This window comes from Glandiceps talaboti, chromosome 12 (assembly GCF_964340395.1).
Source record: "Glandiceps talaboti chromosome 12, keGlaTala1.1, whole genome shotgun sequence".
NCBI classification, from domain to species: Eukaryota; Metazoa; Hemichordata; class Enteropneusta; family Spengelidae; genus Glandiceps; species Glandiceps talaboti.
This window is the reverse complement of record NC_135560.1, coordinates 15981440-15995836: the sequence shown is the minus strand read 5'-3', so window position 1 is coordinate 15995836 and position 14397 is coordinate 15981440. Positions and strand designations below refer to the sequence as shown.

General features: G+C 39.6%; 1 protein-coding gene across 1 annotated transcript; it reads right to left on the bottom strand.

Moving 5' to 3' along the window:
- Window positions 1-847: 847 nt before the first annotated feature.
- Window positions 848-3569, bottom strand: LOC144443472 (forkhead box protein B1-like). The gene has a single exon (XM_078132957.1). It carries the CDS (start codon window positions 2880-2882, stop codon window positions 1893-1895), a length of 990 nt encoding a protein of 329 aa, XP_077989083.1. The 5' UTR covers window positions 2883-3569; the 3' UTR covers window positions 848-1892.
- Window positions 3570-14397: the final 10828 nt, after the last annotated feature.

Below are 14397 nucleotides of genomic sequence, written 5' to 3'. Positions count from 1 at the left end.
TTCGAATTATGTTCTGAGACGTCCGGGTTGATGATCAGTTTGGTGTTTCAAGTTTAAAGTCGATATATTATTTAACCTCGAACTTGAATATTTCCAAATTTAAAATTGTCATTCTATTAAATGAATATGATACAGAAATATGGGCACCAGTGATAGTTTTGTAGTAACTGCAAAACACTGACCCACTAAGATTAATAGATTGAATAGTTATTGTACACAACTAATTCCTAGGTGGTACATATTCCCCTAGTCTTAACTCCAGCATATATGTGACGTAACGAACGTCAAACTATACAGGATTTTAAAAAGCGGTTGAAAATTCGAAAGAAGATTTTAAAAGAAATGTATTTCTCGATGGATTTCAAAGTCATGTCCAGTAGTAGTCGTGTTATGCAAGAGATGGATATACCACCTTGACACGTTCAGTGAAGTTACTCAACTATCTTGCCGATTTTGACGAAAAGATAAAAACTGAATCGAATATTGTCTTTTTTCGTTTCAATTCTGTTTTTGTTTAGTTATATCCAATGCCCAGTACGTATCAAAATGGATTAGAAGGAAGCCTACTCGACTACACGAAGCATAACTTGGCTGTGAGTCACCATCAACTCTCCGAGGATGATACACTGAGAAAGACGTAATACTAGAAACGTCTGCTCTGCCTTCTACTTATAACAACCCTTCGCCTAAGAATGAACACTCAAACATCAGAATTTTGAACGTCGAGACACATAGGATATATTTATCGATTTATTCCATTGGTCTTCATGAAAGATATTCTTGAAATATGGATAAAAACAAGACTTACACTTACCAAACAGTAAGTGACGTTTGAATTCAATAGACCGTTCACATTGTTTTTGTAAGCAAAAACGTTTGGGGTATAATCATTGGCTTATTCAATTTTTACCTGAAATTTCAGAAAAAAAATTATTCTACGCTAATACTACCCTGTACAGAAAGACACAATTCTAAGAGATGGATGATGAACGAGGCTTCTGTTGTCGATTTCAAATGAAATGTACATTAGGTCTGCAATGATTTGAAAAATGGATTCCAAACAGGTGTAATTTACATTGCAATAAGAGCAGACATGATACGGTGGCTTATTGCTGTGTATGATCACTGTGTTAGGTGACAGCAAATGGCATATTAATACCTTCACAAGGGGGTTAGATGGCTGACTACACTAATTCCTCAATAAAGTCCTCTTTTTTCTATTCGTCTGACTATCAATGTTGCAGGCTGATCTTTTCAATCGAACAAAAAAGTTACAGTGTACCATTGAATCCAATAACCCCCATGGTGGAAGGCGCTAGCTGTTTGTGTACACCATCAAATTTCTAAAACAAACACCCTGGCTGAGATAATGCAAATTCAAGATTATTTCATGTTTTCTCCTCCTAAGCGTTGACTTTTGAATTTTGTGATATTTTTTTTTCAAAACAGAAAACAACCACGTCCATTTCATTAGTTGCAGCTTACAAAATCTCTGTTCTCAGTAATTATGAAATACCATCTTACAAGCTTCTATTATCATAGCCAAGACGGGGAAAATAGATTGTCATGCAGAATTTTTTTCTATGAGAGTTTGCACAACGTATATTGTAAATTCCAGTACTGACAAAAAAAATTAAACTTGAATCATAGTTACGATATTCCTTGCATCTATATTGAGAAAAACCAAATTGGAAGATGAGGAACCCCAATGTTCCATACTTTTTTTTAAATATATATTTTTTGACCCAATAACAAAAGTCAATAGCAAATAGTTACCAAATATTATGATAGATATACATAACCGTGTATGTACAGATGAAAACGCACCACTGCACTGTTATCTTATTCCAGTCGACGATTTGTCACTCTGTCTTCTTTTTCAAGGGGGGTGGTCAACGGGGGTGGTTCAAAGAAGGCATCAGAGTACTGGTAGTGACGGAAGAATTCTCGCTACCGACATGAACATGTCCGTGATGTGGGTGTGGGTGTGGGTGTCCCGCTAACGACGTGGGTGCCGGTTGAACCAGGGTCCCCGCGTGACTGTGAGCCACGGGGACGGCAGACTGAGACGGTAGGGGACCTACACCCTGTAGACTTGGCTTGAGTGGTAGCGGCAGCGCTGGAGTCTGGTTGAACGGTGGTTTCAAAGACGAGCAAGCGGTACTGAATTGATAGTCGCTATTGGCGTGGCTTATTTGGCACGAGTCGACGTTGTTACAGTTTGTGTATCCCGAACTGGGCCACGTCGTGCCGTTCGGTAAAGCTGGAAAGCTTCCTATAGTAATTGGTGGAACTAACGGTTGGTTAGATAGCATTGAGGGTCCCTTATAATCCGGTGCCATGATGTTCTCGATGGTGAACGGTTGTTTGAAAGATGTCGCATTGATGTTTGGATACCCTTGGAAATGTGGACCAGGTCCGAGTGTTGAAAAACGCAGCTTTGCCTGTTCTTGAACTTGAAAATATGTCGATGGGTCAGCTGGCTTCATCGGTAGCTGTTCGGCGGCCAATGCAGACTGAATTTGTGCAAATTGAGCTTGTAGATTCGGGGCTTTGAATCGTTTTCTCCGTCGAAGGAAACTACCGTTCTCGAACATGTCCCCGCAGAAGGGATGCAGCGCCCAATAGCTCCCCTTTCCCGGTCGGTCTGGTCGCCGAGGGATCTTGATAAAACAATCGTTGAATGATAAATTGTGTCGTAGTGAATTCTGCCATCGTTGTGTATTCTTCCGATAGAATGGAAATCTGTCCATTATGAATTTGTATATATCACTCAAGGGCAGCATTTTCTCTGATGATGTCTGGATTGCCATTGCAGTTAACGCGATGTACGAATACGGCGGTTTCGCTTCGCTGTAACTGTTACGACCCGGTCGGGGCATACTGCAGCTGGAGTTCGACTCTTCTTACGAGCAGAATAGTATGCTGGCCTTGTTTCACTACACAGCACGCACGGACACGACCATGTGTATCAGCGTAGGAGTGCTCGGCAGCTCGACCGAGACTACTCACTTTACAAATATAACAACTGCTGTATACACCAGGTAAGTGATATTAAGTTCCTTTAAACATTAGATCGCGTCGAATCAATTGTAGCTGGGTGGTGTTGACAGTTGGCGTTGAAACTGGCGGTGCCTTATCCACTTTGAAGACTGTTGGTTTTTTTACAACCACTTTACCTAGTCGGGACTATCGAGATAAATGCATGAATCAGGCTGAGGCTGGGAGCTGTACTATTCGCCTATTGTTAGTTAAAGTGACTGTGTAGTTTCTGAATGCTGGCTGTGGATATGTTGACATATGTACTGCCCCCTGTCGTGAGCTTTATTAATGCGATTGAGGCCTCATTACAGAATGCCAATCACACGAGAGGCGTTAATATCTATTGATTCGCACCTTTTCAGTGGACAACGTAAAAATAAATAAAATATATACAATTTAAACAGTCTGTACACAAACGTAATGGTGAAATTTATTGGTCGCTAATCGGACAGCGTTATGTGATGGACGAATGGGAAAGAACCAAGATGTGGATTTCTCTTCGCGCGCAAACTTAATAATCTGAAATTAGTCAATTATCTAAGGGGATGTAGAATCGAAATGGGTGTTATATTCGGAAACATGCCTGGTTGCTTTACTAGGTATTATGAGGTGTTGTGTTGGATTTCCCCTGGTTCGGGGTAAATGACAGTTCCATGGTGCTACAGAGAGAGAGCTTATTCTTTGTATGTTTTATCCTATTGTGATGCTGCGAAATTACATTTTCTAATCAAACGAGTATGCAATCATTTACACCACGGCTATGCAATTATTGAATTTTATTTACTAATTCGAATGAAGGATTTATTGTTGCTGGGGTGTGAATGAAAGACTTGGGGATTTCTTCTGTAAAAGGAAAGTGACAATATCATTGAGTGGTGTTGACTTTACAGTGGTCTTTTCAATCGATTGTCGCTTTCAGTATATAGCTTAAAAGAAAAGCACAACACTTTACACAGAGAAGGCGATGGAGCGAGTCCGCATTGTATTAGCCCTCTTTGTGTCCACTAGTCAACTATCCACATCTATTTGTGGAATCCTCCGAGGAACCAGAGTAGCTAGCGAGACTAAAGATTACTCTATAAGATTCCAACACCTTTCTATCGCCGTCTACAATGACATCATAGGGACCCGCCTTAATGACAGACTAGGGGTACGATGAATGCATAAATGTAGTTCACCTTATTTGCAGCAGTTCATATACACGTGATGGATATTCACTACACCCTCACCGGTGGAAAAATACGGCATTTTATGGGTGTCAGTTAACTAATAGGGCTTCTTCTCTCCGCGATATGTAGAAACGCATTCAAACAGGTTTCACTCGTCTCCTATTTAGACGGAAAAAAAAGATGGTTGAACTGATGTGGGTTGATGCTGATTAAAATAGCATGGTCGAGACTTACTTGTTTTTGTACGTATTGACCGACGACAGATAAACATTAGTGCATGGAGGTTATTCATTACAACTCTAGCCTGTTAACGCTTTCAATTGAGCATGTAATAGCGTACATGCGTTGACGGTTAACTCTTACTTTAGCATACCACCCCAAAACATCAACACCATGAACAATGTCTTATCATTGGCCGTAGTATATATATGTATGAGCTAAATCGCCATCCATACGTGACCCCAAATTCTATACCACTTTCTACGGGTGTGAAAAACACCATATGACACGCCTTTTACTCAGCTGAATACTTACCACATTGTATCCGTTCGACAGTACCAATTTTATTAACGACTAAAAGATTTCTGGGCCCAAAGGGAATGTTCGCTACCCAGTAATTTTCATGCCATGGCCAGTTGTGATTTGCGACGCTGTGAGACTGGACAAAAGTATATGTTAATAGCGGTGGTATTTTGCAAAGACCAAGCATTCTTTGCAAACAGCGGAGCGAAACATCACCTCCCGGCTTGAATTCGATACCAGGCTGGCTTCTTTTCCATCTTCAACTCGTTTGCAAAGAATGAGCAATGACAAGGAAATTCGAAACTTCTCTTTAATCATGATTGAATTGAACAAACGAAAAACGACATCACACTAGCTAAGAAGTTCGTTCTTGTGTATGTCGGTTTCCATTTATTAAAATGAAGAAATACCCAATCGAAAATAGCGCTCTTGTAAACATTTTTTTTGTGTGCGAACCTAGACCATAGAAAGTTATGATTACTCTTTTTAATTTGGTAGATGTGCAAGGCATATGTACAAATCACATACAAGGTCCGTGAATCGATAAAAGTTATTTGAAGGTTGGAGAAGTGCTTGCCTTATTGAGACCCGTAATGAATTATCAATATAATGAAACAATGTTTTTTGTGTTATTTTAGTACCGTGTTTGTATGGCCATTCAACAATTTCACTCGAACAAACAAAAGGTGCATGTGAGAAGTAGGGAATACAGTTTTCATGGCGCACAGAGTTGACACCAATAAAATACCACGGAAGTGCTTTTTTTTCTCTCGTCAACTTTACAGCCGAATACGTTGGTTTTGGTGAATGGGTGGTAGGTGAGAGATGCTAGAAAGCGTTGGTCAGCCAACACCAGTAATTGTATATCACCGTCTAGAGTTCACGCCCCTTCGTGCCTGTCCTGTGATGATGACTGACACACAGAACGACGTGTAAATGTCAACGCCCACATTTACACTGTCAAACACTAAAATTCCACGACGAAAACATGGGGTTTCGACATGGATTTTTTTTTGTCAATATCGTGGTAAAACTAACCTTCATATATTTGATATTTCGAATGTAAAATACCTATATTTGAAGTAGTCTTTGCGTGTACAAGTGTCGGATAACCAATTGTATACATGCAAGACTTATGTACACACTGTCAGACTCACAAATAACAGGTACAGAAATTGACTCATCCTAACTAAATATTTACCCCTACATTAGGTAAATATTTCATTGTGATCGCTGAAATAACTTCAACGCCGAAATAATGTGGATTTAGAAGGCCTTTATTTAACGTTTCTACACTTTATCAATACCATGTAATAGAAAAACCGCGGCAGTTTTTTATCCGTTAAGCAGACTACGGCATCGACAGTCTCTGTCATTCGGGCAATTCTACTTTCACCAAACACCTGTTGAGACGATACAGAATACCAATGCATGTTAAACCGAAGTCAAATATCGTTTACGTATGTACAACGCTTTGAAGAGCACCTTAAAGATATTTAACCCACAAGAGTGAAAGCATGTCTTGAATTAACAAGGCTTTGTTCCGCAATCTTGAAGAAAAGCTCCTGATAATGCGAAAGGGAGCGAGTCTGTAGCGAACGTGCCGAATACGGTTGTAAACGTATTGCAACGCGCCACATCAATATTTGGAAATCGTATTTCCTGGCTGCATTCAATAACTGCGCTCCTCTGACACGCAAATTGCTAACACAAAGAAACGCCGTTGCTCGATCTATTCACAAATTTTCTATGCAATCAGAAGAAAAGGAAAGTCGAAATGCTTTTCTTAATTTACAAAAAGACCCGAAGTCGAAACGGAGTTGTTCTTTTTTTACTGTATTTATGTAATTTATCGACGTTCTGATTTGGAGTGGTCGAGAGAAATAAAAAGTAAATTAACATTATAGGCTGGACTTTTTTCCACATTATTTAAGGATAATCGCACTTGCTTTTTACACGTCCCTGGAAGTAAGATGAGCTTGTCCATATGTAATAACAAGGTAGAAAAAGATGCTACGTTGTCTAAGTGCTGTATTAACATTGTCTAAACACGCGATGTAAAATATTTATCAAGCGCATTAGGCGAGTCATTATTTGTGTATCGGAAACTTACACAGTAGGGCTGATGGATTCGGAGTATTTGTTTCTCGGGGATGGTTAATATGGGTTATATAGATATTACATTAAGACAAATTAGTGAATCAATTTGACTGTCGACTTTACTGCTCGCACAACTTAATACAGAGCGGACTTTAGGAAGTCGACTTCCGTACACGACCGTGCTTAATAGCCTGGAAGAATAGGTCTGTGTTTGCCGCTTAAATAAAAAGCATAGATCTAACATGTTCATTATGGTTTTTCCAAACGACTCTAACTTCGTAGTCGTGTTTCATAGTGCTTTTGTATTGAAACTAGCATAGGTAAAAAGCAAGCCAATTTCGCCTGGCACAGACAGGATTAAAATATTGCTGTTCTGGGATAAAGAATGTGGTTCCAAAGTCGTACCTTCGCGATTATTTGTACTTTTTTTTCGGGGTGTAATGTTTGAGTCTATTATATAGTGGATCGTGCTATAAATCACAGATGTTCGACGTTAAGTTTCAAGAGAGATAACGAAACTCCCTCAGTCTGTTGTTCGATGCACTTGATATATGAATCCCACACCAAATCATATATTGAAACATAAAATGACTTTTGTGCAGACTATGCGCCAGTCATGTCAATATTTTGTCCGTGTGTTTGATTTTCGGGAGCGTACAATCAGGTGCAGAGTGGGTATCATCACTACGAATACAATCTTGTGAATAAATTGACACAGCAAACATATTTGAAGTGGATCTTTGGTGACCAGGTGTGAACTGCTCTCCCTCCACTTGACATACCATCTCCCACCATCTGGTCCACAGCTCTGCCCCGTCACCAAGCAACCGAGCCGTACGTGCTATTTCTAAAGGCGCACAGATAAAGCTGTGAGTTGTTATTATCGTACAACTATTGTTTGTTTGCGGAGTTGATCGAAGAACCGTGCATCAAAAGTGCGATTTTCCAGTGTTGACGGGAGATTACTTCTTTACATAAGGGCAACAATCCACATGGTATTGTCACAACCAATGTTCGACATTTTCTACATATTTCAATGGTGAACTGGGCAACTTTCGACAAAACGTAACGAGTGATTGGATATGGCGAAGTGGACGCCTCATTCGTCTCTGTTTTTCACCAAACAGCGTTGTTTAGACTCCCCGATTTCCGAAAGAGTGCCGCCATCGTTTTATTGGTTTTACCTTAGTATCTATGAAAATGGAGGGAAGGTGGTTTTTTTTAATCACAAAAATATGTTTGAAATGAAATATTCTGAACTCGTTCTTCTTTACTTAGCTAAGCTAAAACTAAATATTAATCTGGCATGCAGTTGAGAAAAAATATGCCGCTGGCATGAAAAATTGACACTGTTTGCGATATTAATGAGTACGATAGAATTAACGACACATTCAAATTACGAAAAATTCAAAAAGAAACAAAAACATCCGAGCTGTTTTCAACAGTTTTCCTTATCATCAACAAATAGCGAAACATGCAATGTTATTAGTGGAAAACTGGCTATGTTTGACGATGTTTCAAAAATGAATTTATTCGTCGATCTGCACGTGTTGTCAACTGACCATATTAATGCAACCATTTTTGCGAAATTTTGTACAAGTATGTCGGATTCAAATTCAAATGAAAACAAACGGTCTAGATGGATTGGAATTCAGTTGAAATCTTTTGCTCAGAGCTATAGGTGTATAAATTGAGTGTCCAGGCGTCTCAACGATCGGTACACCTAATTAGACATCCAAAAGAAACATTAATCAAGGCAAACATTGACAGAGTAGTGTCTCACTCCTCCACACACACACATAGTGTACGATCTGGATGTCGTTATAGTTACAGGACCGCACACTACGTGTTCATCGTCATCGTCACCACCACCACCACCACCACCACCACCACCACCACCACCAGTGTCACAAGCACCGCCAGCAACAGCACTAGCATGAGTACCAGCAGCACTACCCCCGGAGCCACCAACACCACCACCATTACAACTAGTACCACCACCACCAGCAGCAGCATCAGCACCACCAGTACACCAGCCCCACACCGGCACAACCGTCAGTAGTAGCACCACCACCACCACCACCACCACCACCACCACGACCACCACCACCACCACAAGCAAGACTAACACCAGCACTAACACCGGCGCCACCATCACCACTAGCACCACTAGCACAACTATCAGCAGCAGCACCAGCACGACCATCAGCACCATCAGCACTGGCACAACCTTCAACAGCAGAAGCAGCACCACCACCGCCAGCAGCACGACCACCAGCACCAGCACCACTACCATTCCTACTGGAATCATTACCACTATCCCTGAGGCTGGCTTTAGCTTTCAACTCTAATATCGACACTACCATAACCATTACCACTAACATAACAACACATTACCGCTATCACCATTTCCACTGTTAATTTCTGCAACCATTCATGTCGAGGGCACCACAATTTCTACTACGTTGCCACTACCTCTGCTATAACATCGCCATAATCATCATTGCCACTGTATTGCCACATGCCCTTCTGACACTACCAACCACTGTACCGCCGAAATCAGTAATAACTGCACACACTGCTGTCATTGCTGATATCACAACCATTATGTGGCCACCACCACCACCACCACCACCACCACCACCACCACCACCACCACCACCACCACCACCATAACCACCACCACCACCCTCACCCCACCCCCACCCAACCACTGTCATCATCAGACAACCACCACCACCACCACCACCACTACCACCACCACCAGACCACCAGAAGCAGCACCACCACACTACCATCAACACTACCATTAGCCCACCCCCACCAGCACCATCATTAGCGCAACAACCACTACTACTACTGTGCTGCTCCTAGTACTAGTAGTACTGATTTCCATCAGCAGTACACCCACCACCACCACCACCACCACCACCACCACCACCAATACCTTCAATTAACAGATCTAGTCATTTTCGTCTGAAAATATTTGCGCCTTTCCTTTTCCATTTAATCAGTCCTTGAATGTATTGATCGATCGATCGATCGATCGACCAATAAATAAATCATTAAATCAGACGATACATACGGGACAACTATTACCACACAGACGTGCAATTATACACTTTGATAATACCAAATAGGTATCACCTGACACGTATGGCAGCAGTCGTCCAATCGCGTTACTTAAGATAGGTATCAGTACGCAGTTATACAAATAATCGTGCAATGACGTCATACAAGACGGCTCTCATCACACAGATATGCAATTACCCAATCAGATGATGCGGGACAATTATCATCACACTTATAAAACAATTATCCAACCAGGTTATACGAGGCAGCCGTCATCACACAGGTATACAAATGATTATCAAATCAGGTGATGCGAGACAGCTGTCAGTACACAATTATACAAGTAATTATCCAATCAGGTGATGCGAGACAGCTATCATCACACGGTTATACAACAGTTAACCAATCAGGTGATACGAGACAGCCATCATCACGCAGATATACAAACAATTATCCAATAAGGTGATACGAGACAGCTGTCATCACAGTTGTATAAAAAATTACCCAATCAGGTGATACTAGATAACTATCAGCACACAAACATACAACAATTAGCCAATTAGGTGATGCGAGACAGCTATCATCACACAGGTATGCAAAGCATGTACATAGCAAAGTGACAAGTTTCAATATTCGCCTAAATATAAACAAACAAAGAATGATCAGATCATGTTTTGCGAGGAAAACTTTGCCACATGGGTATACGTGTAATCAGCTAATAAAACAAATAGGAAACGGTTGCAATAACATGTGAATATTTGGTGTAGATAGTGTCTATTTATGCGTTATGCTACTGGAGGTTTAAAAAAATAGGGACGACGCATTTCAGTGGATTTTGTCGCTTCAGTCGCTCTTCAGACGATGATTTTAACTCAACGTTCATACACATACATTTTGGCAATTTACATCGGTATATACGTCACGTATTTTAGGAACAGCACATCATTTGTGTGAGTTCAATTATCAAAGAGATAGGAACACTAAAGTACAAGCTATCAGTCGACAAACTCTTATTCGAGCAAGAGAAATGATAAGGAAGACATTGTTTTATACTTCGTTTGTAAAACTTCAGATGTGGGTTGTCACACAGCCAGCAACCCGTCACAGTTTGCGAGTGGACATTAGATGTTCTTTCATCACAGAAGAGTATGGATTCCAAACCAGTTGACATAGGGAATACCACCCGACTATGAATTTGGTATCGTTGGCAACGGTCGTAGGGTGTCTGTAAAAATAAGATTAAAGACATTTGGTATTGACAAACACAACATACACCTAACAGTAGCTTCCCCTAAGTAGGGCTATTGATAAGATTAAATTGAGGAATAAAAGGGTGGTTGAAGATTGGGTCAACTGGTCGACCGATAAACCAACCAATCAATCAATAAAAAAAAATCATGAAACCAGCAAACCAAATTCTGAGTTTATATTTGAATAACGAGGAATGCCTATTTCGTTAGGACACATATATTGTATAGTTTGGCCAGACTTCAATTGATCTTATCCAAATATGGTCACTTGACCCCTATGCCAATACATCTTCCATTCAACCACAGCGATCCGTCCACCTGTGCTCGCAGGCACACCTATCTACAGTCATTTTTAGAAGCTCATCAGAGTTCAGTGAATGGTTCGATCGTAAAAACGGTTGATTAAATATCATAATTTCTCAAATAAATTGCGAATGGTTTTCGTATGGCCTACACAATTTTATAATTATAACGTTATCAAACAGCTGAGCTTCTTGTAGAAGAAACTTCAACGATTGGTCATACGTTCTACGATATATTGAGCTCGCCTTTCATCAAACTAAGATCAAACTTCGACGAAACTTCTTAGTTTGGCCATGGTCGAACGATGGTTTTCCACGATACGCAGTTTCAACAGCTCTGTGAGAAATTGTCATTGCTAGGCCAGTAATTGTGATGTTAAATTAACGAAATGTGTGGTTGAGTCATTTATAGCATTGCAGTGGTTAGATAAGCTGAGAGTAGACACAGGCACAGACACAAACACAGACACAGACACAGACACAGACACAGTCACAGGCACAGGCACAGGCACAGACACGGACACAGACACAGACACAGGCACAGACACAGACACAGACACAGACACAGGCACAGGCACAGATACAGACACAGGCACATACACACAGACACACAGACAGACACACATATACATACATACATACATACATACATACATACATACATACATACATACATATATACATACATACATACATACATACATACAAACAAACAAACAAACAAACAAACAAACAAACATGCAAACAAACATACATACATACATACATACAACATGCAAACAAACAAACAAACAAACAAACATGCAAACAAACAAACAAACAAACACAAGCTATTCATTTCAATTTGTTTCAATTTGTTCTAAAATAATAGGGATATCACATAGACAGCTGTCCACGCCCACTTTTAGCTAGTCAGAACCACGTTTTATCACCAGAATTTAGATGCCCTATTTGTATGTCAAGTTGGTGCAAGCTTTCTTTTATTTCCACTGTAGTGTGGATTTTAGTGAGCTGTCCTACTTTTCGCTGTGACTGTTTCTTTTGTTTACATTATAGTCCATGGTGATATTTATTTTAACGATTTGTAATGTGTAGTGACAAATTCAAATTGATAGTGTAGGGATAAATACTGTAATACACTGAATTATGCATACATACACACACACACACGCATGCAAGCTCCCATATACATTCATATTGCACACAGATAAGGAACAGAAATATAACCACATCATCTGTTTATCGATCAATTAGTCACTCCTTTAGTAGCAATGATATCAAGACTCAAATACTAACCCTGATCTGGAAAAATAAACTAAAGATAGATTTATTAATCAAATTAAACACAACGTTATGGATATCAACCTGTCCACAAAGAGAAAGATTTCACAAAAATTATGCTGATGTAAGTAAAATGTATGTTTTAGGAGTTTTAAAAAGAAATTCCACAATGATTGTAATAACAAGAAACTGATTACAAGCAACTAAATAAAATGTCATTTTTACCATTTGGATAACTGACATCTTTACAGAGTATGGACAATTGTAAATGTATATATTGTTGCAATCTGATAGAACACAATAGAGCACAACACAGTAGAAATAGTTACATAACACAACACCACAGGACAGCATACCGCCGGATATCACAGCACATGATAACGCAAAACAGGACAGCACAGCACAGCACAGCACAGCACAACACAGCACAGCAGCGCAACACAACACAACACAACACAACACAACACAACACAACACAACATAACATAACACAATGCAACAACACAACACTGCATAACACAACACAGGACAGTGCAATACAATACAACACAACACAACATAACACAACACAACACAACATAACATAATATAACATAACATAACACAACACAACACAACACAACATAACACAGCATAACACAACGCAACACAACACAGCATAACACAACACAGGACAGCACAACACAACACAACATAACATAACATAACATAACATAACACAACACAACACAACACAGCATAACACAACACAGGACAGCACAACACAACACAACGCAACACAACACAACACAACACAACATGGCAGCACAACACAGTATAAAATAATGCAACACAGCAGCACAACCCAATGCAAAACAAAACAACACAACACAACACAACACAACACAACACAACACAACACAACACAACACAACACAACTCAACATAGGATAGCACAACAAAATATAGGACAGCACAACACAGAGTAGCACATCACAAAGTAACGTTACAGAAAAGTGCAACTCAATTTCTACATTATAAAGCAAATGAAAGTGGCATAGGCTAAATTTTGTACGTTTTTTACTCAAGTGAAAATAGTTACATAATAACCTTGATTAAACTATTTTAATTTTTTTTTTAAATGTCGATGCATGATTTCTATAACATTGCGATTGTCTTCTGGTGTTGTTAATACATTTGCTTGCATAGTAGGGATTTCTTGAACTTTTTTTGATACGTATGATAAATTACGTCATCGGATTGTTTATAAATTTATATCCTGATACCAGGTTTGAGTTCATTTAATTGCAAGTAGTTACTCATTATGCTCCAGTAAGTAAGTACAATACTGCGAGTACAAACACAGCCTAACACACAACTGGAAGTGTTGCAGGAACACAAAAAGAAGATAACAAACTATAAGATAGAACAAAGGATAGTAGGAAAAGTAGTACGACAAGATGAAATATACTAACAAGATGTCACGTGAAAAAGACCATCATATGGCGTGACAAAAGTCTTATTGATACATTACTATAGTTCATAGTCTTCCTCGCCAAAATGTTCATTATGAAGATAGCTATATTTCATTGTCTGGCTCAACAAAAATCTCATTAGTATCTCAGTTGCATTTCATCGTCGCTTGACAATAATTTCTTAACATCATTGTCTTTAAATTAC

Bases quoted from the DNA above. Each gene is read 5' to 3' on its own strand.
- LOC144443472 (XM_078132957.1), bottom strand. From the start codon at position 2,882: ATGCCCCGACCGGGTCGTAACAGTTACAGCGAAGCGAAACCGCCGTAT.